The sequence below is a fragment of the Lipotes vexillifer genome, unplaced genomic scaffold (assembly GCF_000442215.2).
Source record: "Lipotes vexillifer unplaced genomic scaffold, Lipotes_vexillifer_v1.1 scaffold875, whole genome shotgun sequence".
NCBI classification, from domain to species: Eukaryota; Metazoa; Chordata; class Mammalia; order Artiodactyla; family Lipotidae; genus Lipotes; species Lipotes vexillifer.
The window spans coordinates 560,653-587,614 of NW_006792177.1; the positions used below are offsets into that span (position 1 = coordinate 560,653).

Sequence of the window (26,962 nt, forward strand, 5' to 3'; positions counted from 1 at the left end):
CCCTCCACTTCTGTCCACACTTTCTCTTCAACAGTTTACGATTTACAAATACTTTTTCCTCAGTAAATGTTAGACAGCTTCCCCAAAACTTTTAAAACTGCCTCCAACTTGGCTCCTTCAGCAGATGGGCCCCACCAGGGCCTGTCTTTTCTACACCCATAAAATGTGATTGCCTCTTGCTAGACCTGGGACTCCCCGTCCCCTAAAGGAACAGAGTTGGATGGCGGCAAGGCCTCTGCCAAATTGTGTGAGAACACGCCCAGGTGTTTAAGCCAAAATCCAAGGAGGTTTCTTCCCAAACAGAACAGCCGGCAGGAAGCTGTGAGTTGAGGTGCCTGGCCGTGGTCTGCTGGCGGCATGGGGTGCTCCCCTTCCCTGGGTGAAAGCCTCGGCCCTCCCTCCTCCACTGGGTGGGAATTCCTCCTCCTCGGCCCTGGTGGGACCAGGGCCTGCTCACCACACACACACACACACACACACACACACACACACACACACGCCCCCACGTGCGCGTGTCTGCGCCACCCTGTGCTAGGGCGTTTGTGGCTGCAGGGTACAGCTGTGAACAGGGCAATGCCCAGAGACAGCCAGTGTTCCCGTGTGTGCTCACGTGTGCCCCCAGAGCGTGCACATGCAGATGGAAAGGGTCTGCCTGCGTTTGTGTGAATGTGTTCCTGGGCTGGTGTCCTAGAGCAGTTGACCCTGGACCAACAAGGGGGTTGGGGTACTGACCCCTCGTGCAGTTGAAAATCCGCGTATAACTTTTTACTCCCGCAAAACGTAACTGCTAATATCCTACTGTTGGCCAGAAGCCTTCCTGATTACGTAATTAATTGATTGACATGTATTTGGTGTGTTATATGTATTATAAACTATACAGTAAGCCCCCTACATACAAACAAGGTCTGTTCCAAGAGCACATTCGTTAAGTCCAATTTGTTCATAAGTCCCACAAAATTAGCCTAGGTACCCAACTAACACAATTGACTATATAGTACTGTACTGTAATAAGTTTATAACACTTTTCACACAAATAATACATAAAAAACAAACAAACACAAAAAATAAAAAAATTCATTTTTAATCTTACAGTACAGTACCTGGAAAAGTACACCAGCCATGTGAACTAACTTATGTGATTGGACATAGGAACACACGTTCATCTTTGAAAGTTTGCAACTTGAAGGTTCATATGTAAGGGACTTACTGTATTCTTACAATAAAGTAAACTAGAGAAAAGAAAATGTTAAGAAAATTATAAGGAAGAGAAATATATTTACAGCAATATACTGTATTTATTGATACTGTAAGTTTACATTGTTTTTAAAATGAATCATCTGTCAGTACATCAATATTGTCTTACATGATACAAAACACTGTAGCTGTTACATGTATTACTAAGACTAGACATCAAAAATGAAAAGATCATGTGAAAAAGAAATTTGTATTTATTTACAGGTATAGTGTGCATGCATTGATAACAGAGAAGCTAGCAATGGTTGCCTAGCTTATCTAATGAATGAATCATTATAAAGTTTTTATGGCATACAGTATTACAGTCATATTCAAAACATGGTATTAGAAACATTGTTACATTTTTCTAAAAACCTCTTACCTGTGATGATAGGCTGATAGGCATTTTCTCCAATTGGGAGAGAAAGGCATACTGTAGGGTAATGTGGTTCTTTGAAAGCAAGGTTGTAGAACACTAAGAAAACGAATGCATTATTAATTTTATATCAACTATCACCCATCTTATGGCAGTGTAAGGACAGGCTGCCACCTTAGTACCAGTCTTGCACACAGTGTTCTATACGATGAATGCTGAGGTGGTGGTGATGATGACAACACAGAAACGGCTCAAACGGTTGCTGCCATACAGTTACTAGATTTTCACACGAAATCATTCATACACATACACAGCAGATAAATCCTGGCCTACCATGCAGGCCCCAGGATAATTACACGAAGGGGGAGACCTCTCCCACCCTCAGCCTTGGTCTCTGGGTTGGGAGAGTGGACACCTGAGCTCTGGGCTGCGGCGCCAGGACTGGGCTGGCGGAGGGGGCGCCACCCCGGGTGGCGCCAGGCTGGTGCACGTGCTCTGTGACGTGTCTCCCCAGCCCAAGCTAGAGGAGCCCTGAGCTCCCCACCCTGACGCTGTGCTCGAAAGAGCCTTAATGAAACCCACCTCCCAAAGGGGCTGCGTGTTCTCGTGCCCACAGGGGCCCCGTGGGGGAGGCTTGGCCTGCAGCGCTCCAGTGGCCAGGGGACCAGGTTGGGTAGGCGGGACCCCTAGCTCCTGGAGGCACAGCGCCTCGCCAGGCCCCTTCCTCCCTCCTTGCTGACAAGCGTCCCCGGCAGGCGCGCCATGAAGTACACGCTGTGCAGTGACAACCATGGCATCAAGCCTCCCACCCCGGAGCAGTACCTGACCCCCCTGCAGCAGAAGGAGGTGTGCATCCGGCATCTGAAGGCCCGGCTGAAGGACACGCAGGACCGGCTCCAGGACCGGTAAGCGGGTGGCCAGGGCCCTGCAGTATCTCTGGGAGGAAGGCGTGGCTGGGGGCTCCTCAGCTGCTCCTTGAAGCATCAGGTAGCTGCTTGGGGCCAGGCCGGGAGCAGTTTCCCCTGCGAGGGTCTATCGGGCCTCCCACCCACGGCAGTGCTCTCCCAGTTGTAGCCTGGCAGCCCCTTTTGGCCACTTGTCATGCCCTGGCTCCTTTCTACCTGGGGAGGAGCGGCACAGGGCACTCCTCCTGGCTGACCTGGCTCTGTGGGGGAGAAACAACCCCTTAACCCTCCTTTGCTTCCTCCCAGGGGGTCACCAGGGGCTCGTGACCCACCAGTTCAGGCCCCAGAAGCCTTCCTCCTCATCCACGTATAGATGATGTAAGATCGTGAGAAACCTTCCTCTGCGCTCCCACCCAGCCCAGGGGTCTCCCAGGAGCCCCCGTGGGCCCATCTGAGCTCATTCTCCAGACCTGATCCTCCCGGCCTCCCCGTTTCCAGGCTGGAGGCTTCATCTTTATGATCGAAGCTTCAGGGCTGCCCTCTGATCTCTTCATCACCTACCCGTCTTCTCCACACTGTGTCAATTCGGATACGCAGCCGACTGTGAGCTGGACAGGGTGCCGTGCAGGGCGCTGGAGGGCAGGCGGGGAGGCCACCACTACCACGCCTTCCTTCATCTTTTCTTTCTTTCTTTCTTTGTAATATAACTGCTATATTGAGATATAATTCACATACCATACAATTCACCTATCTAAAGTAAACAATTCAGTGATTTTTAGTATATTCACAGAACGGTGCAACCATCAACAGTATCTAATTCTAGAACAGTTCCATCACTCCAGAAGGAAACCCTGTTCCCTGTAACAATCACGCTCCATCTCTCCCCAGCCACGCTGTCCCTGGCAACCACTAATCTTTCTGCCTCTGTGGATTTGTCTATTATATTCCATGTAAATTGGAGCACACAGTGAGCGTGACCGTGTCTCTCTTGACCAGAGCTCTGCCAGGTAGCTGATCCAGTTTGTATCTGTTGTGCTTTGGAACTTGGGGAGGGTAGAGGTGGCATTCTGTGGACCTCCTTGTCTGTAGAGCTAGGATTTCTATTTATATTTCCCAGTGTCTTCTCACTGATGCCCTGCATCTGCTTGGCCATTTACACTGATGTCCTCAGGAAGCAGACAGCCCATCTCCCTGCTTCCTTTCTAGGGCCGCCCTGTGGCTCAGAGCAGACAGTCTGCCCTGTGTGGTTTGGGCAGGACGGCCTGTAGTGGGCACGCCTGCACCTCAGCTCCCCGGCCTCTCCGCCTGATACTCTTGTAGTGTCAGGCTGTGTTGTCAGCCTCCTCACAGGCTCTGGTGCCTCTCATTCCCGCAGTAGCCTACCTCCTCCTCAAAGAACGAGCTCTGCTTCTGCATCCGGGCTTTCATATATTGTGTCCCCACTTCTAAGATACCCTTTCTCGCATCTTGCTTCCTTGGAAAACTCATCCTATAAGACCCAGTTCAAATGTAACATCCTGCAGCCCCCTGAGACCTAGACAGGGCTGGGAAGCCGTAGCTCTGGGGTCCTGCTGGCTCCCAGGAGGAGTGGGGCCCAGCTGAGCTGAGCATGCCCAGTCCCTCCTTTCAAACTCACTCTTCCTGCCAGGGCTCAGAGTCAGTGAGGAGGGTTATCCTAGAGTGAGCCCCCCACCCTGAGGCAGGAGGAATGAACGTTATCCCCACACCTGTGGGGATGTCTGTTATCATGGCTCTCGAGCAGCTCCAGGTCCCTGCTGCCATCCCACGTCCATCACCAAGCTGTATCCTGTTGGGCAGCCCTTCCCCTCCTTCCCCTTCCAGTTGATGCCATTGCTGACCTTGTGGCCACTGCAGCCCCGCAGGCCCAGTCCCTTCAGTGTTTTGTGGAGTGAGATTCCTGGGCCCATTTCCTGAATTTCTAATTTGACTTTGAAAAGTACATGGTGCTTGATCTGGGTTGGTCACTCTGCTGGACTCATAAAATCCAAAGTGATGGTCGTGCCATTTTGGATTGTATTTGCGTGAATGTAGGGTTTGGGCTGAGTGGCTGCGTGTGGGCCGGATCACTAAGACGTTTGCCGAAGGAGGAGCACCCAGGGTGGGAGTTCAGTCCCATGAAGGAGTCTCCTGCTTTCTCACTGCTTTTGGTCCGTCCTGTTCAGTCTCACCCTGGCTTTACCTCTGGACTCGATGGCATCCCTGCACCCCCCGGATTCATCTATGCCTCAGGGATTTTAAAAGCCTGAGAGTTTCTGGACAAGAGTCCTCTGACCGTCTCGTTTGCCTGCTCTTGCCTCTTCTTTCGGGAATAGCTCTGTGCCTTTTCCGGCAATCTTCTGGGTCTTCCCTCTCTACAGTAGATACAGAGAGGAAACATCTAGCATGGACAAAAGACAGCCACTCTGTTCTCATCATTCTCCTCTGATTCATCCACCACTTCTCATCCCTCCACTTGAGAGAAGATGTAAAATTATCAGCGACATTCAAGGCAGTAATTTCTCTCTTAAAAACAAAGTGGCTCATCACCCTCTCCCCGGGGTCTCTGGCCAAATAGCCCTCCACTGAAAATTTCCACCACCAGCTTTTGTAGGAGGCCACATCCCTTTCTGCAGAGTAGAGATTTTGGGTTTAGTTTTTGTTGTTTTATGTTAAGATTTTTAAATGGATGTATTAAGTTTTTATAGCAGTAGCATCTTTAAACTGAGAATCTTTATCGTCTACTGTCTTCTCTGGGTAGTGGATATAAATGTGGACAGTTGTCTGCATTTGGGCTCTAGGGGGTGGGAAGGAGGTAGTGGCTCATTCTTGTCCCTGAAGAGGTGGCCTCTCGTGTCCTGAGCCCTGGCCCCTCTCCCGTCCCCACTGCTTCCCTGATGGAATAAAGAGGGTGAGGCAGGAACTCTGAGTCGTTCCTTTGTTTTCAGCTCTGAGGGGCAGCAGCACAGGCCCTGTGTCCTTGGGGACAGCCCCCTCCTTGTCTGTCCTTGGTGGCGGTGATAGGCCAGGCGGTGAGCATGTGTGTCTCATCTGCTCACAGGGACACGGAGATCGATGACCTGAAGATGCAGCTGTCGCGCATGCAGGAGGACTGGATTGAGGAGGAGTGCCACCGCGTGGAGGCCCAGCTGGCCCTGAAGGAGGCCCGCAAGGAGATCAAGCAGCTCAAGCAGGTCATCGACACCGTCAAGAACAACCTGATTGACAAGGACAAGGGGCTGCAGAAGTACTTTGTGGACATCAACATCCAGAACAAGAAGCTGGAGACGCTGCTGCACAGCATGGAGGTGGCCCAGAACGGCTTCGCCAAGGAGGACGGCGCCGCCGAGTCGGCCGGCGGGTCCCCCGCCCGCTCCCTCACCCGTAGCTCCACCTACACAAAGCTGAGCGACCCGGCTGTCTGCGGCGACCGCCTGCCGGGTGACCACCCAGGCGCCTCTGTGGAGGACGGGGCTGACAGTGGCTTCGTGGCGACCGACGACACTCTGAGCCGGACGGATGCGCTGGAGGCCAGCAGCCTGCTGTCTTCGGGGGTGGACTGCGGCCCCGAGGAGGGCTCCTCGCTGCATGGCTCCTTCAGCCTGGGCCCCCGCTTCCCCGCCAGCAACACCTACGAGAAGCTTCTGTGCGGCACGGAGGCCGGCGTGCAGGCCAGCTGCATGCAGGAGCGCGCCATCCAGACGGACTTCGTGCAGTACCAGCCGGACCTGGACACCATCCTGGAGAAAGTGACCAAGGCCCAGGTCTGCGGGACAGTCCCCAAGTCAGGGGACAGGTGCCCGGAGTTGGATCCCCACCCCCTGGGGCCCAGAGACCCCAACTCTGCAGTGGTGGTGACGGTGGGTGACGAGCTCGAGGCCCCGGAGCCCATCACGCGGGGTCCCACCCCACACCACCCTGGTGCCAACCCCAACCCCAGCCCGTCGGTGAGCGTGGCATGCCCCGTGGAAGAGGAGGAGGAGGCGGCCACAGCCGAGGAGCCCAAGAGCTACTGGAGCCGCCACTACATCGTGGATCTGCTGGCGGTGGTGGTGCCAGCCGTGCCCACGGTGGCCTGGCTCTGCCGCTCCCAGCGGCGCCAGGGCCAGCCCATTTACAACATCAGCTCCCTGCTGCGGGGCTGCTGCACCGTGGCCTTGCACTCCATCCGCAGGATCAGCTGTCGCTCGCTGAGCCAGCAGGGCCCAAGCGCCAGCACTGCTGCAGGCGGCAGCTCGCAGCTCTGAGGAGGCCCCATCCCGGCCCGGGCTCCGGAGGCCTGACTACCGATTGTAGGGGTGCCGTCCTCCCTCTCGCACCTTCCCGTGGGGCATCATCTTATTTATTTAGTTTTGGGTTTGGAGGTGGTGTTTTCAGAATGGTAACAGTGTCAGGGGCTGGGAGTGGGGGGTGGGGGAAGGTGTCCCAAAACTTCAACAGGAGAGAAGGGAAGAGAGACCAACGGCAGGGAGGCACAGGGATGGGACACACTTCAGAGAAAGGTGGCGAGCCCCCCAACCTGGCCCCCCTGCCCACCTGGCCTCTCACACAGGGCAGCCCCTGCTCAGGAAGTCTCTGGTGTGCTGATCCGGGGAGGCCGGGCTTAACTTGTGTGCCAAGCCTCCCCGTCCCCCACCCCCATGTCCTGTCCAGTTCCCTGCCCACCCCAAGCCTTCTCTCCCAAGCCACCCCTTGCCCTCAGCCCAGGCTTCTGGGCCGGTATTACCTCCTCAGATGGAGGCAGCTGTGACCCAAAGTACAGGCAACTGACCGGGACTCCGAGCGGGTCTGGAACCACTTGGCCTGGGCTGAGCTCCATCCCCTTCAGGCTGCTCCCGGCTTTGGGATTTGGGAGCCCGGTCAAGGCCATGGGCTGGAGGAAAGATGGTGATGGGCAGAGGGCGGTGTGGGTTCTGTGTCTGTCTGTTCATCCCAGAGCTTCCCCACATCTGTTTTCCTCCTGGCACTTCTGAGTGTGTCAGATAATTTTGTGAGAGCCAGACAGGCGAGTGCCGGGGTGTGAACACTAGCCTGAGCCCAGCTTCTGTCTGGAGATGCTGCCAGCAGGAAAGGAGGAGGCAGGGGCTGGCAGCCTAAGGGGCCAACCCTGCAGCCTGGGAGGCAGGGCTGGACTCAGCAGCCGCCAGCTGACTGCTCCAGGTTTGACTGCCCTGGAGCTTGGCCTAGTCTTTCCGGGGACCTTAGGACCAGCTTCTGCTTTGCACTGTGTTCACTTTGGGGCTTGCTTCTCACGCATCCCAGGGTCTCCTGTGAGGTGGCTGCTTGCTTTCTAGGATGAGGATTCCTAAATCTTACACCTTTCTGCCTCTGAGGGGAATTCCAGCAGGATGAATGGCAAGATGAGGTTTTGAAGCCCATGATGTCCGTCCAGGCCTAAGCAGGGTGTCCTGGGATGTTTCCCAGGTAGGGGGTGGAGTGGGGCTCCCAGCCCAAGCCCAGTCAGCCTGGGAAGGTTCACTGGCCCCCCTCCTTCCCCGGGACCACATCTAGGTCCCTCTGCAAAGCTGCTGACGTGTTATTTGCATTATTATTTTACAGAGTAAACCCCTTCCTCTTCCTCTGCAGGGCTTATACCTATCTCGTCATCCCACCCACTCTTCAGAGTTATAGGCCCTACATTGCGGGGCGGGGAGGGGTGTTGGTGGGACCCTGTGTCTCACTCACCCCTCTGGCCTAGGGGCCACTCTGGTTCTGCCAAGGTTGCTTGGCCACCCCCGCTGCTCCGACAGCTGTTGCCTGGCACATGGGCTCTGCCCTTCCTCTCTGTGCCCCCTACTTGAGGGGGGATGCCTGCATGCACTGGGGGTGGGCAGCCGGCCCAGCCATCATGGGGAGAGCCCCTCTGCCACGCGCTTTGTGCCTCCAAAGCTCCCCTTCCTCGCTCTGGGCCTCAGACCTGCCATCCTTTGTGGAGCACCCCTCCACCCCAGTCGAACCGAACCCAAACTCTGGGGGCCAGGCTGGGCTGCCCCACAGGACCTGGGGGTCGTGACGTGGAGGGGCAGTGGACAAACCCAATCCAAAGCCAAGCCAGGACTGGCTGTGGACCCCGCCTCCCGTGCCGCGTACTCACGGAGCTGCGTGGTGTCTCCTTAGAAATAGTCAGAAGCTTCGCCGAGAAAATAAATGTATGACTATTATATTTGACAACATAAAATCTATATATTTTTCACCACTGGAATCTAGTCGAGCTGCGTAGCCCCTCTGCTCCAGTCTGCATCTTGCTGTCTGTGGCCTTCCTACTGTGTCTTGTGTTTTGATGGACGTGGTCAGGGCCGGGGCCATGGTCCGTTCTGTCCCTGATGCTGGAGGAGCCACTCGTGAAGAGCGTGGACCGAGGACTGTGGACAAGGTGAGCGGAGCTGGCGCCGCCCTCTGCTCCTGCTGTGGCTCAAGACCTGCCTGTCTGGTCAGAGGGCCTCCAGCCCACAGTGTTGGGGGTGCCTCTCTTTTGGGGGGTCTGGTGGGACCTTGACGGGCTTTGCCTCTTGTCGGTGGAGGAGGCAGCTCTCTGGCCCAGGCCTGGGACAGACGCTGGGGCCGTGTCAGCCAGGCCCCGGCTTGTGTGTGTGTGCGTGTATGTGCTCGGTATCCTGCATCTATGCAAAAGGGGCAGCGCTGCCTGGGCAGCTCCCGGGGGCGGAGGCGGAGGCGCAGTGACCCACGGGCTCAGGCTCCAAGCCCTGACTGCAGGGCACAGGATGTGAGACCAGGAAGCAAGGCCAGGGCCCGGGGGCCTCCCGCTAAGTGCTCATCCTCCAAGGCTCCCCTTTTCCTTCCTGCTTAATACCACCTCCTGCTGAGCTGTGACCTTTCCCTCCCGCCCTCCGCTTCTGCAGCAGAGATCTTTGGGGTCTCCCCTGTCCCCAGCCTCTGGCCAGAGCTGATTAGATCCTAAGGGACCATGTTCTCAGGAACCACCTTCTGGAACTGCTGGTCCCTTGGGGTCCCACCTCCAGAAGTGGCTTCTCCTAAGCTATAGGGTCCAGGCCAGAGCTGCTTTGCTGCTCCTCTCGTCCAGGCTCAAAGCAGAAATCAGTCTGGGGCCGGGACTCTGCTCAGAGAGCTGGCCTCAAATGGAGTTTATCCCAAATATCTCCCAAGGGGATAACTTAGCTTTTCACTGAATACCTTTCCCAGTCGCCACTAGCACAGGGGTATCTGGCAGCACCTTGGGGGGTGGGGTGGGGGCAGATGACAAGGTTCTGGGGTAAAGGCCTACAGAGGGGCCTCTGCCCAGGGAAATCATGACCCCCTCTGACCTAGGAATCAGTGCACACAAGTCACAGTGCACTGCTACATTCAGCCATGCCCTTGACAGAGAATTCAGGGGATACAGGAAGGGGGGAGGTGGGGAGGGGTCTTCACTTTTGTCTTCTTTGTCCTCTTGATCAGACAGAGTTGTACCTACAGCAGACAGCTCTGAAGTAAAGCATGAAAACACAACAAGATCCTTGGCCTGTTTTCTTTATATTGTGTCTTTTGGGGGTGGGGGTGAGGGGGATGAAGCGGGCTCACACTTGTCCCCACCTGCATGGAAGTCATGACATGCATCCTGGGAAAAGCTGAGCAGACAGATCTTTCCTGAGGTTGAGTGAACCAGAGAGCTGCGTGCTGGCTCAGCTCTGCCGTGCTTCTGACTCCCCTCCAGGGGGTCACTTGGCGCACCCCACGCCCCCCGTCAGACCCGCGAGGCCCTGTAAGTGCACGTGTTTCATCCTCTCCAGCACCCTTGAAGTGGTCCTCACGCCCGTTCTGCAGATGCGGAAGCCAGCTGCAGTCACTGAGCAGGGGGTGCGCGAAAGCCAGGGCCCCCTTCCAGGGCCCCACACCGTCCCCCTCTAGTCATCCATGCCCCAGACCGGCGGCATGTGGCGGTGGCAAAGCCCAGTCACTGCTCTCAGAGGCAATACATAGCAAAGGCCTCGGTCTCACCACTGCTTAAAAGAAAACCAGCTCTGGCATGTCATGAGACAGAAGATTCTGGAATTTCAGTTACTTTTGACGAAGGGATTTTATGTAAAATCAAATCTTTATTCAAAAGACAGTGACGGGTTATAACCAAATACAGTTTGTGACAAAGAACAAGTAAAGGAAAAAGAAACAATTCTCCCATAAAAATGTATTTGTTCTCTCAAACCGTGGAAATGTTTTACTGGTAGAGGCAAAAGTTTGAAAGGGACCCAGCTGCAACTTTAGGAAGTGTTTAGTCGGCCTGTATACGTGCCCAGCATTTAAATCGGCTCAGAGAATCACTGCCTGTGGGCCCTGCCCCTGCCTTAGCCCAGTTAAGAGGCTGAGGCTCCAAGGAGGCCAGTGTGTATAAATGACACGCCCATGTGATCCAATGTTGCCCCACCCAGAACACGCCCACCTCGAGACAGCCCCGCCCCCAGGCAGAGGCCTCCGCAGCCTGTCCCCTGAGGACTCTGCCTTTCCAGCTGGAGGGTGAGAGGGCTGAGCTGCTCTCCTGTGGCTTCAGATGTCAGGGATGGAGTGGTCCATGGTGTGGTGGAGCAGGGCTGGGGACAACCTAGGTTCAGCAACAAGGACAGTCGCCAACACTGGCAGCACCTTCTCCCCATCCCCGCAAGGTCTGTGCATGCCTTGTGGGCCCTCACTTCCGAGTCTAAGACTTTCAAATCACCAGAAGCCACTGGCTAGCGTGAAGGGAGGCGAGGGCAGGAGAGCAGAGGGCAGGCTGGTCTGGGCTCTGCAGGAGCCTTGAGGAAGCTGGGGTGGACGGGAGGTGGGGAGCTGAGCGGGGAGGCAGGAGGGGACCAGCCTTACTTTCTGACCATGTGCGCATAGATCACAGTGGGGATGATGGCCAGGTTGATGACGTTCCCGGCTGTGGCCAGAATCTCCGTGAATTCTTTGTCCTGGAGAAGGGGTGAGTGAGCGGGTCACCCCGGGGGGCCAGGGGCAACTCTGAAGGCACCTCTGTGGAGAGGTCAGCACGGCCCCCGCTGAAGGATGCCACTGACATTCTGACGTCAGGGACAGGGCTGCCCCTCAGGTGAGCAAAAGCGTGGGCCTCCCACCTGAGGCCCTGTCAGTAAAATGAGCGTGCCCCTCCCTCGCCAGCTCGAGGGGCTGTGTGGGCCTGACACCTAACAGGGCCTCACAAACGTGACTTCCCCCAAAGAGCCCCGGCAATCTCACCAAGCACACATGTATGCCGTTTCCCAGGACCCTGTCACACTCGGGTTCTGGACCCAAAGCACAAAGAGAATAACCGTGCAGTGGTGGGACAGCAGGGGCTCCCCCCGCCCCCTTCACTGGGCTCCTGTCAGCCTGAGCCAAGCCCATGTGGTACATCTTCCTCTTACATCTTGTCGACTAGTGAAAAGAGAGGCCCGCAGAAGCCATTCAGATCATGGGGAGAACAAGAAACAAAAGGCATCTACACAAAGTGTGCCAAACAGTCCAAAGACAAACATTACGGCCATTAGAAGAGCCTCTGGCCCTTACTCAGACACCATGACCTTTACTTTACACAGGTGTCTAACCCAAACCCAGGTATGTGTTTTCTTAGCTGTTCCAGGATAAATGGGAGAAGATGTGCTAGGTGGGACTAGTGATGGCCACAGAGTAGAAACAGACAGACCTTTGAGAAGATAAATGATCGCAAGAAGCATAGCTATCTGGGGCCATTCAGCAAAGGAACAGGCCCAGTCCTTAGAGCCTTACGCCGTTGTTTGGTAGGATAACTGATAAGTTCATAGTGAAGCCTTGAACCTTCAGTGAGGACGAGAGAATCTGCAGCACATTTTAGAATGACTGCTCTCCAGAACAGTTAAGATCAAAGAGCTGTCATGCTTTGAAAGGAGTGGGTTCACTAACACCCAGTAGAGCCAGCCACTCAGAATTGGTATTACTGTACTCAGCTTTTTAGCTACAATGGATTCCCTTTGGATTGTCATGCCTGATCCCCAAGGAAGGGGAGAGATGCAGCAGGAGGGATGTCAGACAGACATTAGGAAGAACTTGCTGATCACAACGCTCACGAGCCAGCAGAACAAGCCTCCAAGGAAGGTGGGGAGACTGTCAAGCACAGGGAGGAAGATGCGCGGCAGGAATGGTGATGGTGATGGCCCTGTTGAAGGGGGGGAGAACTGGCTTAAAAGACTCCACACCTGTGGAGTGAGCTGCCACCGCCCAGGCCACCTCTACCCGGGGAGCCCTACCTGTGAGCCCCGAAGCCCTGGCTGCAGGAGGAAAGGGACCCTCACTCTAAATCACAGCTGGGATTAAGAAGCACTCTCGGTCCTGGTGGCATCAAGTCGGGATAAACCACTCTCGCTTATCCAGGGACCAGAAGCGGCGTGACTCATCCTCCTCCAGGGTCCATTCCCCAAAGGCACCCACCCCCGAGTCCAGGTCACAGCACTGGGCCTAGACCACTTGCTCCTTCTGTATTTAAAGATAAAACTCGCCACGCAAACCCCCTTGGGAGGGCAAAAAAAAGAGGTAAGAAATGGACTTCTGAAGAGCAATTTTCTAAAATATTCCTATTACTGAACAAGATCCAGGATACAAACAGAAGTGCCACACAGAGTAGGGAGGTGTCCATGCAGCCAGGAGTCACCTGGGCACCTACGTCCTTACACAGGTCATCAACCCCACCCCCACCCCCACCCCCTGGCTCCCTGTCACACCTCTGGCCTCCATGTGTAAGTAACAATAGCTTATATTTACTGAGCACTTACTTTGTGCATGCACTGTGCTCGAAGCTCTGTGTACCTTGTCACATTGAATCCCTGTAGCAGCCTTAGGATGAGGAACTGAGGCTGGGGTGGGGGCAGCAGCCCACCCGCAGACACGAACCTGCCCACCACCTGGCGTGTCCCAGCCCCTGATGTCCCGGGACAGAGCCGCTGCTCTGCCTAGCTTACCTTCAGCCCAATGACGTTCTGCCCGTTCACCTCGCACACGTAGTGGTTGATGAGGAGCCCGTTGCGGGCCGCAGAACTCCCTTTGACCAAAGAGATGATCTTCCCCTTCTTGATGACGAAGCCGACGTGGCCTGTGCTGTCCTTGTGCATGGTGACGGTCCGCTGGAATGGCCTGGTAGGGACGGACAGTGAGCTGGGCCTGGGGCGTGGCTGGGGGTGGACAGAGAGGCTCCTGGGACCCAGCTACTCACCTGTCCCGAACAACCATGACGATCTTCTCAGCTGACGTCTTCTTCACCACCCGGTGGGCTTTGTCTGTGCTCCACCCGACACACTTGCACCCGTCAATCTGCAGGATCTGGTCCCCAAAGCGCAGCCCCACCAGGGACGCGGGGGTGTTGGCCTGGACGAGCTGCACAAAGAGCCCCTGGGGGAGGCGGTCCCCACAGTCAGCTCTCCCGGCCCACCATGAGCCCAGCTCCCTCCTCCAAGCTGCTGCTTTCCTCCCGATCCTCCCTGACGGAGCCTGCAGGGCACTGGGACTGCAGCTCTGCGCAGCAGACACAGGCAACCCCATTTTCCTGGCGAGGAAACACTCCAGGCCACACAGCTAGGAAGCAACGGAGTCAGGAATTCAACCCCAACTGGAGGCTGCACCCCCAACCACTGGACTACAAGGCCTCTCACACTGGCTTCCAGGGTCCCCAGCTTCCACTGTCTGCAGACAGCCGCCCAGAAGCCAGATCCCTTTGACTGGGGGTCAAGGAGGCAAGGAGCCACGGAGAGGCAGGTAGAGGATCCCTGGCGCAACCCAGAGCCAGCCCGAAGGCCTTGTAGGAGGGGCTTGAGAGGAAGAGCCTGGCCTAGGGGTCAGGTGGGCCTCGGCTCCCAGCCCGCGCAACCCCTGCCTTACTGTGGATGGGGCTCCCCGCTCTGCCTCCTCTCTCGCTGGTGGACGAGGCGGCCAGAACCCCGGAGGCGCGCGGAGGAGGGCGGGCAGCTCGGGCTGCGGGCAGGCGCTGTCCAGCACGCGGGCTCTCCCTCCGCCCTCCGCGGGGCCCTTCCTCTCCCCCCCACGACCCCCAGCCCCACCTTGTCGATGGCCCGCAGCCGCAGCCCCGTCTTGCCGCGCTCGTCCTTGCACAGGTGGATCTCGCGCACCCCGGGCTTGACCTCTCCAGGCAGCACGCCCAAGCTGTTCCCGGACACCGGCGCCACCACCTGGTCCGGTGAGGGGTCCGAGACCGCTGCCTGCAAACATCAGAAGAGCAGGCGGTCAGCCAGCGCCTGGGGCCTCGTGCCACAAAAGTCCCCGGGGTGGGAGCAGGGATGGGGTAAGGAGAATGGGGTGGACCCTGGGCCGCAGTCCACCCCAGCCCACACACTTTCCTGCATGCGGGGGAGAGGGAACATGGCTCAATGAGGCCACTAGGGGGCGTCAAAGTCCACACCCCTGAAAAACAGCCGGGAAAGTAGGGAGAGAAGAGAGGACAGGTAAATGGGAAAGGGGCCCTCGTTTTCCAAGGCAAACTGGTGTCAGGAGAAGAGCCCTTTAAAATCCACTTAAAAATAAAAATTCCACAGAAAATAGTGAACGATGGGGGGAAATGGGCTCAATTTGATCTCTGCCTTGAAAAAAATTAAGGTCGAAGTACCAAAATGAGTGAGTGCTTTCCCCCCCTAAGATCTGGAACAAGGACAGGATGTCCAGTCTCACCACTACTATTAAATACAATAATGGTAGAACTAGCCAGAGCAATAAGGCAAGAAAAGGAAATAAAAGGCATATAGATGGGAAAAGAAGACAGAAAATGGTCTCTATTTGCAGAGGATACTTCAATAGAAAATTCCAAGGAATCCACAAGTAAACTCCTGGAACTCATAAGTGAGTTCAATAAGGTCACAGGATACAAGACCAGCGCATACCCAAAAAATCAATTGTACTTCTAAATACTAACAATCAACATGTGGAAGCTAAAATTAAAAATATAATACCACTTACAATCACTCAGAAAAAAGAAATACTTAGGTGTAAATCTAGCAAAACAGATGCAGGAATTGTATGCTGGAAATGAAAAAACACTGATAAAAGATATCAAAGAAGATCTAAATAAATAGAGAGATATTCTGTATTCATGGATTGGGAAAACATAGTAAAGCTGTCAACTGTCCCCAGATTGATGTACAGATTTAATGCAATTCTTATCACAATCTCTACAAGATGTTTCATAGATACATGCAAGGTTAGCCTAAACTTTATATGAAAAGACAAAGGAACTAGGATAGCTAAAACTATTCTGATCAAAAGAATAAAAGAGAAGAAATCACTCTACCAAATTTCCAGATTTATTATATAGCTACAGTAGTTAAGACAGTGTGGTGTTGGGGAGCGACAGACACATGGATCATGGAGCAGAAGAGAGAATCCAGAAATAGCCTCACGCAAGGAGGGGCAACTGCTTCTTAACAGAGGTGCAAGAGCAGTTCATTGGAGAAAGAAGAGTCTTTTCAACAAAAGGTGAGGGAGCAATTGAACATCCGTGGGCAAAATATGAGCACTGACTTCACAGGTTATACAAAAATTAACTCGAATTCAATCATAAATTTAAACATAAAACTATAGCAGTTTTAGAAGTAAAAGGGAAAATCTTTAGGATCTAGGGCTCAGTGAAATTTCTTAGGACACTAAAGCATAATCCACAAAAGAAAAAAATCAATAAATTGGACCTCATCAAAATTAAAGACTTTTTGCTCTGCAAGAAACCCTTTTAATACGATGAAAGGAGAAGCTACACAGTGGGAGAAAATATTTAAAAATCAAATATCTGACAAAGGACTCTAGAATAAAGTCTCAAAAGTTGACTTAAAAAAACAGTCCATTTAGAAAATGAGCAAAAGATATGAAGAGACATTTTACCGAAAAGAATATACAGCTGGTAAATGAGCACATGAAAAGATGTTCAGCATCACTAGCGTTAGGGAAATGCAAATTAAGACAATGATAAGTCAATGCTACACACCTACCATAATGATTAAAATTTTAAATAGTGATAATACCAAATGCTGGCAAGGATGTGAAGAAACTGAAAACACTCATGCATTGCTGGCAGGAAAATAAAATAGTACAGCCATTCTGGAAATAGTTTGGCAGTTTCTTTTTTAAAGAATTAGCCGGGCTTCCCTGATGGCGCAGTGGTTGAGAGTCCGCCTGCCGATGCAGGGAACACGGGTTCGTGCCCCGATCCGGGAAGATCCCACATGCCGCGGAGCGGCTGGGACCGTGAGCCATGGCCGCTGAGCCTGCGCATCCGGAACCTGTGCTCCGCAACGGGAGAGGCCACAACAGTGAGAAGCCCGCGTACAGCAAAAAAAAAAAAAAAAAGAATTAGCCATACATTTATAACACTACCTAGGAATTGCACTCCTGGGTGTTTATCCCAGAGAAACAAAAACTTTATCCGTACAAAAATCTGTACACAAACATCCATAATAGCTTAGTTTACGATAGACAAAAACCGGAAACAACTAAAATGTCCCTCAAGAGGTTAAACAAACTGGGGGTACAGACACACCATGGAACACAACCCAGCGATAAAAAGGAATGAACTGTTGATACAGGCAACAGCCTCGAAGGATCTCCAGGGCATGATGCTGAGTGGAAAGAGTCCATCTGAAAAAGTCACACACTGTGTGATTCCACTTACATAACCTTCTGAAATGGCAAAATTATAGGGATAAAAACACGCTAGTGGTTGCCAAGGGGCTGCGGATGGTGAGGGGGAGGCTGGGAACGATTATGAAGGGGCAACACTAGAGATACCTTTGTGGTGATGACATAGTTCTCTATCTTGATTGTGCTGGTGGTTGCAGGTGATAAAATGACATTGAACCACAGACACACATCGTACCAATGTAAAATGCCTGGTTTTGACGTTATAGTGTAGTTACATAAAACGGAACCACTGGGAAAACTGAGTGAAGAGTACAAAGGACTTCTCTATCTTCGCAACTTCCTATGAATTTATGATTACTTAAAAATAAAAAGTTAAAATGAAATAAAATAACTAAAAAATTTTAATTATAAAAATGCATTATCTGTCTTTTTTTTTTTTTTGCGGTGCGCGGGCCTCTCACTGTTGTGGCCTCTCCCGTTGCGGAGCACAGGCTCCGGACGCGCAGGCTCAGCGGCCATGGCTCATGGGCCCAGCCACTCCGTGGCATGTGGGATCTTCCCGGACTGGGGCACGAACCCGTGTCCCCTGCATCAGCAGGCGGACTCGCAACCACTGCGCCACCAGGGAAGCCCTAATTATTGGACCAAAGAGGGATTAAATCGATGGATTAAAATTGGACTATCTGCAACATGACCTACTTTGCTTCATGTGTGTACTTCCCTACATGACTGTCAAGAGGGTCATTTTGGAGAAACACCCCAGGGTGTCACCAGCTTTTCTCAGGGTCCCACATGTCCTCATCCTTTCTGATTTTTCCTATGAAATCCTCATTCGTCAGTGTGGCAGTTCTCATCCTCATTTCCATCAATTTCATGAAATCCTGCAGCCTTAGTAAGATTTGCGTTTGCACTATGCAATCGATTTGCACTGGACCAGGGAGGGGCTGGCATACAAGGACAGCTGACAGATGGCCCGCAGGGAGGCTGGAGCTGATTGGGAGAGGGTTTGGGACTGATTCTATAGATGAATACATTTTCAGGAGTGAATATTTCAATGTTATGATTTCCTTTGCTCCCTGAAGCCATGCGGAACAGGAACCAAGCATTATTGTTTAATTTGGGGAGTGGGGCTGGATGACAAGCCTCTCCTCACTGGGCTCTGCCTAACCACGCAGCTGCTGTCAAGTCACAGGCAGCCCTTCAGTAGAAGCACCCAGGCTCAGGCCGGGTTTAATGTCCTCCCTTCTCTTCCAGCAGGCTCAGGCCAGCAGGTCAGAGGTCAAAGGGCAGGCAGTGGCCCTTCAGCCCCAAGGCCCGCGGGAAACCACAAAACCCCACAGCACTTTTAATGAAGGCTGAAAATCCAAAGTGCCATCAAAAAACAGAGGCGCAGCAACACTGGGGAAAGAGGAGATTCAAGTCTGTTTAAATGGTAAGACCAAAAAGGAGGGCCCACATCAGGCAAGAGACAAATACCTACACTGGCACCTTCTGGAATCTGAGGCAGGTTCTGCTGGACTTCGTGGCTGGAGAACGAAAGATCCATATAACCTTCCAATTCCGCCAGGTTTGGGTACAAAACTGATGGGAAGGGAAGGAAGGAAGAAGAAAGGTGTTACTCCGGGCCTGAGATTAGCCACACCTGCCTGGCTCCCAGGTGGTCACTCATTTTTATTAAGAAACAGGGCCTGGGGATGCTGTTTACTCCCAAGAATGCAGTATACCCCTGAGTTGGCTCTGCACTCCCAGGAACGCTCGCTGGCACTGTGGGTCCTCCCCTCAGACGGTCTGCTTTCTCCAGGAGCAGCCTGGGACACTGAGTACCTCATGTATCACTTTGGTGTTCAATTTAACTGACTTTATTTGGCACCGGCCAGACCCGAGGGCCGCTCTGGGGAACTGCATGGTGAGGAGAGGAGCTGGGCCTGAGTTCAAGTTTGCTGCCACAGGGCCTGAATCAAGAGGGCCACAAGCAGCTCCAGGGCCACCACACACATCCTGGTCTCCACATGCAGCCTTCCTTGGTGGCCCCAAGTCAGGGCAGTCAGTGCCCTCACAAAGCTGCAGCTTTCTCAGTGTCCCCCTCAAAGGGTTCTAGGGAGGGTCAACCTGCATAGTGCCCATAGCTCAGCGGCAGGAAGGAGGCAGGCTCTTGGAAATGTCCAGCAGAGGTCACTCTCAGCCAGGAGAACCCCAGCCCACTCACTCACCTGACGGCTGGGAGTCTGTTCCCTGCCCTGGCGGGGCAGGCATCCTGGGTACAGCTCTGGCCTCGGCCTGGGGATGGATGGGGAGTGCCAGTCAGCTGTGGCCAAGGTCGCGGGCTCCCTGAGGCTGGGGGTCAGGGCATTAGGTATGCTGGCGGCCTGAGGGGGTGTCCATGACCCTTGGAGTAAATATGGCCTCTGCAGATGTCCACGCTTCTGGAGGGAGGTTCTCCCAGGGGCCTGCGACCCACCAAAGGTCACAACTCGTTTACTACCTGAGGCAGCCAAGGCAAATTTTCAGTCAAAAAGCCCCCAATTCTCAAAACCCACTAGGACCTCATGTGGGATGGAAGGAGAAAAGGACTTCTGGGGGCTGAGTAGGCCAAACGCCATGGCCATGGGGTTTACTCTGGAAGCTTGTCCTAGAGCATGGGTTCTACACGAACCCGGATGGAGGAAGCACTGGGATAGAGCAGGCACCAGACTGGCCGGTCTGCAGCTGCTTGGTCTTCTCTACCTGCTGTAATTCCATTGCCTTGGCCTCTGGACACCTGCTCTGCCCAGCAGGCCCTGCAGTGGGGACCTGCATGCCCTGGGGCCAGTCAGGAACTCCCAGGGGTCCCCAACACTTGACCCAAGACAAGCCTCCCTTAGCTCAGAAGGCCCCGTCAGGGGACCCCAGGCTGATAGCCTGGCAGTTTACCTGCATGGCTTGGTCCACCTTCAGGTCCTCCAGAGATGGGTACAGGGTGGACATGGCTGCTCTTTGGAACACCCTGCAGGGCACAGAGGGTGAGGAGGGCTGAGGGCTGAGAGGAGGCATGGACGTGTGCCACTCAGCACTCTCAGGACGAGAAAGATGTCACAAAGGTATTATTATCCCCATTTTAGAGATGGGGGAGCTGGGATTTGACCCAAAGTCTGTTTGGTTCCCAAGCCCGTGCTCTCAACCCTGCAAAAATCCCATCCCACCATGTTCAGCTGACTCTGGGCTTTAGAACCTGAGACCCGGGGTCATCTAGCACATGCTGACCAGGCAAAGCAGGATTGGGGGCCACGTCCTTCCCTGTCCTGTTTCAAAGGTCAGACAGGCTTATGAGGTCTGATCACTCAAGACCTAAATCCAGTCCAGCTGGTGGGTAGTGAGTACCTGCTGTATACCCGGCCACCGTTAGGGGTTTGCACAGCATCACCCCACAACTACGCAGGGTTCAGTCCAGTGTCAAGTGGGCGGGGACTTAATATTACAACAGAAAGGCAGCAGGCACTTTAGAAGTCCTCCCCAGCCCCCCACACGCCTCTCCATCTCTGGGCATTTGAGCTCCTACTGCATACCAGCCATTTCTGGTCTCACTGGTGACTCTTGATCTTGACCATAATGAGGTAAGACCAAAGGCAACTCTTAAAAACATGCACACAAACTGTAGCAGAATTTATACACTTAGCAGAGTATTGCTCCAGAGGGAGAAGGGAATGGGGGGGACGCACAATAAACATTTACTGAACGCCTTCTACCTGTCCAGAGGAGAACCAGGGACCTCGGAGCAAGGTACCAAAAGAAATTCAAAGAAATTACCTCACAGAAATGCTTTATCTCCTTCCTAGTTGAAATGTGAGGAAGGAGCAGTTTGTCTTTCTGGATTCTTTTCCGTTTACCCACTAACACATTGTCTCTGTCACATCTCCGGGCCTTTGTTGGGCCAGTCGTCACTAGCTGGATGTATCTGCCCCGCCCTCCCACCCTGGCTCCTCAGACAATGAGGTCACTGCTGCTCCCAAGGGCCCTGCCGTCAGAAGAGACTCTGGGCCAGCCTCCGGCCCTGGACTCTTCACTCGTACTGTCTGTCTTCCCACCTGAACTGCAGTTCCTTAGGGTCAAGGGGTGTCCTATTCACCCCACTGGGCCCACGTTCTCTGGACCAGGTCCAGATCCTCTGGGCATCTCCCCTGAGTGACCCACAGGAGCTGAGGTCATCTTCATCCATCACTGTTCCTCGTCCTTCCTCTGTACCTGCTGCCTTGACCCTTGTATCAACCTTAACACTCCCCAACGACCTCCCCCATCCCTCCTAATCTGCCATCAAATCCCATCTCTCACACATCCCATCCCTAATCCCCATGCTGTCTGCAGACCTCCACCATCTCCCCGCCCTTCTGCAGGTACCACAACATCTCCAATGAGTCCTAGCTCCTCTATTGTTGTTCTCCAGCCAACAGGCCCTTTCTGCATGAGCCTGGAATGTCACGCCCTGCTAAAAACCCCCAGTGGCTCCACACTCTCAGAATCGAGCCCACATTCCCTTTACGATTCCTCCAAAGATTGGAACTGGTGGCTCAAAGGCCAGATGCAAACATTGTAAAGCAATTATACTCCAATAAAAATGTTAAAAAAAAAATCTGTTGCCAAGTGCTTTATACATTCAAACTAGCCCCCTAAAAGCAGAGCTCAAGATGCTTTTTTAAAATAATTAATTAATTTATTTTATTTTTGGCCGTGTTGGGTCTTCATTGCTGCATGCGGGCTTTCTCTAGTTGCGGCGAGTGGGGCCTACTTTTCATTGTGGTGCGCAGGCTTCTCATTGCGGTGGCTTCTCTTGTTGCAGAGCACGGGCTCTAGGCACGCAGGCTCCGTAGTTGTGGCTCAGGGGCTCTAGAGCGCAGGCTCAGTAGTTGTGGTGCATGGGCTTAGTTGCTCCGAGGCCTGTGGGATCTTCCTGGACCAGGGCTCAAACCCATGTCCCCTGCATTGGCAGGCAGATTCCCAACCACTGCTCCACCAGGGAAGTCCAAGATGCTGCTTTTAATAATCTAACTTCACATTGCTCCTGAAAAACAGGACACTCTGGCAACCCTGGACCGCTGCTGAGTGGCTACAGCTGAGTCGCAGCTGACTCCCGGGTGCCCCAGACCCCACCAGCCTCTGCTGTCTCTTACATCAAGACCGCTTTACTCACTGGCACTGAGACCCTATAGACATTTGCTTGCACCCCCCTGCCTAATTCTCCTGCTTTCTTTCTTTTGTTTTAAAGAAGATGTTGGGGGTAGGAATTTAATTAATTAATTTATTTTTGCTGTGTTGGGTCTTCGTTTCTGTGCGAGGGCTTTCTCTAGTTGTGGCGAGTGGGGGCCACTCTTCATCGCGGTGCGCGGGCCTCTCACTGTCGCGGCCTCTCTTGTTGCGGAACACAGGCTCCAGACGCGCAGGCTCAGTAGTTGTGGCTCAGGGGCCCGGTTGCTCCACGGTATGTGGGACGCTCCCAACCCAGGGCTCGAACCTGTGCTCCCTGCATTAGCAGGCAGATTCTCAACCACCGCGCCACCAGGGAAGCCCTCTCCTGCTTGCTTGCTTGCTCGCTTGCTCGCTTGCTCGCTTGCTCGCTTGCTCGCCTGCTTGCCTGCCTGCCTGCCTGCCTGCCTGCCTGCCTGCCTGCCTGCCTGCCTGCTTGCTTTCCACACGTCCTTCTCCCAACCCCCACCCTCAGCTACAGCCATAATGAGCGCTTTCAGATCCTTGAATTAATTGAATTTTCTCATGTCCCCAGGCCTTTGCATGTATTATTATTCCCACTATTTGGAATACCTTTCTACCCCCTCCACTCCCTACCTAGCTAACTCCCAATTATTTTCAAGTCCCAGACCAGAGGGCTCTTCGTTTAGGAAGCTTGCCTTGATTTGGGCTCCCCCCGCCCCCAAACCCCCTTCCTCACCCAACTCATGTGCTTACTCTGTTGATCATTCACTACTCCTGTAGTTGCCTCTTTGTCTACCTATTGGGAGTTCCAGAAGGGCAGGAACTGGACCTTCTAATTTGCTAGGGAACTCCTAGCCCCTAGCACGGACACCAACGCAATAATATTTCCAGAAGCAATGCATTCTGTCCGGGCTTCCACTTTTCTCCTTGTAAAGTGAAGCTCTGATGTCCTATGGTCATGCACCTTCCTAGGATGGAAACAAGGATGAGAGGTCCCAAACAGGTTTTGTTTGCCTCTCACAGGCTTGTTTTTTTGTTTTCATTTGAATTAGTGCCAACATTTTAAAATCTGGAAATATAAAATTCTTCACTTCTAACTTGTACAGAAAAGAAAAATCACACTATTTGGCAATGCAAGAGCAGGAATCATACACGGCAACAGTCAGCCAGGCCCAAGTCGCAGCCTGCCATAACATGGGGCTGCACGCACCTCCTTGCTTCCCGAAGTGCCCATCCAGCTGACTTACGCTGCCTGCTTGGCTCCTGCAGGCAGGCAGCTGCAAATCTTTGCCTTAGCCTTTGGGGGCAGGAATGATCATCTCAAGAGGACAGGGATTGTCCTAGGGGGTGAGAGAGACTGGCCCTGACCTCCTTTAAATCAGCTGGGGGAAGAGACCACTTTGTCTGTGGTCTTCTCCACTGTGCACACACTATGGGAAACTTTTATCTCGGGACAGTCCTCAGGAGGTACCATCTGCCAAAAACATGCCCTGCTACCAGGACCACACATGAACGACAGGTGTGAAAATAAGAGGCACCCCTGCCCTGCTTTTTCGAACACTGAAGCAGCAGAGCCGGTTATGTTTTTAGCAGCTGCCCTCTGGGAGAGCAGAATCAGAGACCTCCTCCTTGGAAATCACTCCCAGGCTAAGACCACACAACCCTTCCTCTGTGTCTGGGACCCTTTCACCATTGCCACCCACTCTGGGTCTCAACTAAGGTTTGGGCTCTGGGTGGAAACAAGAGGCAGGTTTAGCGGTTCATGATATAGTGGGGAATGGCTCCCTGCCAGCAAATATGCGTGTCTCATTCAGTCATCCATCTACTCATTCACAACATTTGAGGATCCACTGCGTGCTAGCAACACTGGATCTGTTCAGTCATGCTGATCCCTCTGCTTGGCACACCACCCTTCTCTGCATGGTGCTCTTTCAAGGCTCAGCTCAAATGTTTCTTCTCTGGTTGGCTTTTTCAGACCATGGGACTCCCTGCTAGTTGGCCGGGTCTTCATGTGTTCTCAAACTGACTTGTACCGTCCCTACTGTCAAGTTATTGTATCATATTGTATGATTACTATCTGGGTATTTCCTCATACTGGGCCCCAACTCGGAAGGGTGGGGACTGTGTCCTGTTCACCACCCTATGCCTCCCCACTAAAACAGCACCCAGCACATGGATGCCGGCAAAAATTGTTATTCGACTGAATAAATCAGTGGTTTTCCAAGGAACAGATTGGAAATTTGTGGGGGCATTTTTGGGTGTCACACGACTGAGGGGACACTACTAGCAATTAGGAACCAGGGAGTAGAGACCCGGACCTCCTGTAATGCACAGAATAGCTCACCCCAACAAAGCTGTCCTGCACAACTTTCCAATACCCTGCCAAACCTTCATGGAGGCAAAAAACCTGTTTATAACCTGTTTTATATACAATGAAACTTTCCCTGGTTTTAACGTACAATATATTATCCAGAAATGTGTACACCAGCTTAACCGAGGAAGTTATTCTTTGTTTTGTTCACCACTGTGGAAAATCACTGTCAATCCTTCTGAGCACAGGTGAGTCACCAGAACGCACCCATGTGTGTCTGCGTTTGTAGCTGTCACAGTGATGGCACGCCTGTATACAAATACCTTTAACCTTCGACTCAAGATGCCACATACAGGGACTTCCCTGGTGGTCCAGTGGTAAAGAATCTGCCTTCCAACGCAGGGGAGGAAGGTTCCATCCCTAGTCGGGGAACTAATACTCCATGCAGCCAAACAAACAAGAAAATAGATGCCGAATGTAAACTTTGGCAAAATTTAGTTGAATACTATTTATTAAATCCAAACTTTCTCATTTTAAGTTAGGTACAGTCGTGACCGGGTGTCATCCAGTCTGAGCTTTTACATAGTGAAGGGCATATTCGTTTATTATAAATTACTTTCATTGCTCTCATTTCTCCTTTCTAGTACAGAGAGGGCAGCACGTTTATTTTATTTTATTTATTTATTTTTTTTTGCGGTACGCGGGCCTCTCACTGTTGTGGCCTCTCCCGTTGCGGAGCACAGGCTCCGGACGCGCAGGCTCAGCGGCCACGGCTCACAGGCCCAGCCGCTCCGCGGCACGTGGGACCCTCCCGGACCAGGGCACGAACCCGCGTCCCCCGCATCGGCAGGCGGACTCTCAACCACTGCACCACCAGGGAAGCCCCCATGTTTATTTTTTTTTAACCCGGGGGGGGCAGGAACCACCACTCAAGACGAACCCGCCCCCTCCCTCAGCCTCAATTTCCCGCTTTTTGAATGCAGCCAGGCACAAAACTCCGAGCACTCGGGCACCGGAGACAGCCCCAACGGTTCCTAGGGCCTGTTCTTCACCCCAGGCCTCAGTTTCCCAATCTGTCCAACGATCCTGGATCAAAGCTCTCCAAACGGGGCTTCCCTGTTGGCGCAGTGGTTGAGAGTCCACCTGCCTATGCAGGGGACACGGGTTCGTGCCCGGGTCTGGGAGGATCCCACATGCCGCGGAGCGGCTGGGCCCGTGAGCCGTGGCCGCTGAGCCTGCGCGTCCGGAGCCTGCGCGTCCGGAGCCTGTGCTCCGCAACGGGAGAGGCCACAACAGTGAGAAGCTCGCGTACAGGAAGAAAAAAAAAAAAAAAGCTCTCCAAACGACTCTTCACCCTGACGCTCCGGTAGCTCCAACTCCGCCTGAGGCGACCTCCCCTGGTTGCTATGGGTTACAGCGCCTGCGCAGAAACCCCGCCAAGCCACTAGAACGCGCTGCGGCCGCTAGGGCGCGTGTGTCACCCACACAGGGCTGCGGGGGGCTACCGGCGCTTCCCAGGGTATCCCGCGATTGCGGGGTGGCAAATGGCGGTCTCCTTGCCCCGCGGGTTGCTGGCCGGCTAAACTCACCCGGCTTCTTTCCAGGCGCTCGTGGCTGATGCCCACACGCGCGCGCGCGCACACACACACACACACACACACACACACACACACACACAAACAGGTAAAGCAGCAGAGTAAGAGATGGGAAGTCTCGGTCAGGGTCCGCGTCCGCTCTTTACGCGCCTGGAGTCTACGCGAATCAAATCGCGCTTTAAAGGGGCGATTGTCCTTCGCCTCCCCACGCCCCCGACCCCTGGTGCATTAACGGCTTCCCGAAGGGGCGAGGGTGCGGTAGAGCCGCCCCCTGCTGGCCGATAAGATTCCGTTCTAAGGCAGCTGTGGGAGGGAGGAGGGCAAAGTTGACACGCCTGCGCTCCGGGCTGCCTGTTGCTCATAATGAAGAGGAAGCTCCCTCTTGCTCATAATGAAGAGGAAGCTCCCTCGCTCCCTAGGATTTCGGAAGCTCCTCGGATCCCCAAGTATGCCCTACCGTTGTGACGTCACCGTCCTTCCCACCGTCCCAGGTTTCTTGCCCGGCCCTGACTTCCAGTCCTAGTGCTGAGCTGCACGTGATTTACTCTGGGATCCCACCCAAGAATGACTGAGTGCCTGCCCCCCAGGGTAGAGGTCTTGGGCTTGGCCAGGCAGATCACTTTCCACAGCAACAATGGACCCACTGCACATTTTTAGAGATTGAGGCAGTTGGGTTTGCGGGGTGCAGGATAAAAGTCTAGGGCAACGGGGAAGGCCTGGAGGAAGGTAGGAGACGCCGAGTGGACCGTGAAGGATGGAGGTTCAGCAGGGGGGG

The 26,962-nt window shown here is 53.6% G+C and overlaps 2 protein-coding genes across 2 annotated transcripts in view; one reads left to right on the top strand and one right to left on the bottom strand.

Moving 5' to 3' along the window:
• The window catches only part of SNPH (syntaphilin), a 9,791-nt gene extending 3,033 nt beyond the window's left edge, over positions 1 to 6,758 (top strand). Inside the window, exons 3-4 of the mRNA XM_007465368.1 lie at positions 2,365 to 2,514; positions 5,573 to 6,758. Coding sequence (XP_007465430.1) covers positions 2,365 to 2,514; positions 5,573 to 6,758 — 1,336 coding nt within the window. The remainder of the gene's footprint in view (positions 1 to 2,364; positions 2,515 to 5,572) is intronic.
• A 3,787-nt stretch (positions 6,759 to 10,545) lies between these two features.
• The window catches only part of SDCBP2 (syndecan binding protein 2), a 19,569-nt gene continuing 3,152 nt past the window's right edge, over positions 10,546 to 26,962 (bottom strand). Inside the window, exons 2-9 of the mRNA XM_007465369.1 lie at positions 20,014 to 20,152; positions 19,314 to 19,380; positions 18,584 to 18,684; positions 14,523 to 14,681; positions 13,682 to 13,857; positions 13,431 to 13,602; positions 11,323 to 11,414; positions 10,546 to 11,065 (exon numbers count right to left, since the gene is read on the bottom strand). Of these exons, the coding sequence (XP_007465431.1) occupies positions 11,011 to 11,065; positions 11,323 to 11,414; positions 13,431 to 13,602; positions 13,682 to 13,857; positions 14,523 to 14,681; positions 18,584 to 18,684; positions 19,314 to 19,380; positions 20,014 to 20,133 (942 nt within the window). The 5' untranslated portion in view covers positions 20,134 to 20,152 and the 3' untranslated portion in view covers positions 10,546 to 11,010. The remainder of the gene's footprint in view (positions 11,066 to 11,322; positions 11,415 to 13,430; positions 13,603 to 13,681; positions 13,858 to 14,522; positions 14,682 to 18,583; positions 18,685 to 19,313; positions 19,381 to 20,013; positions 20,153 to 26,962) is intronic.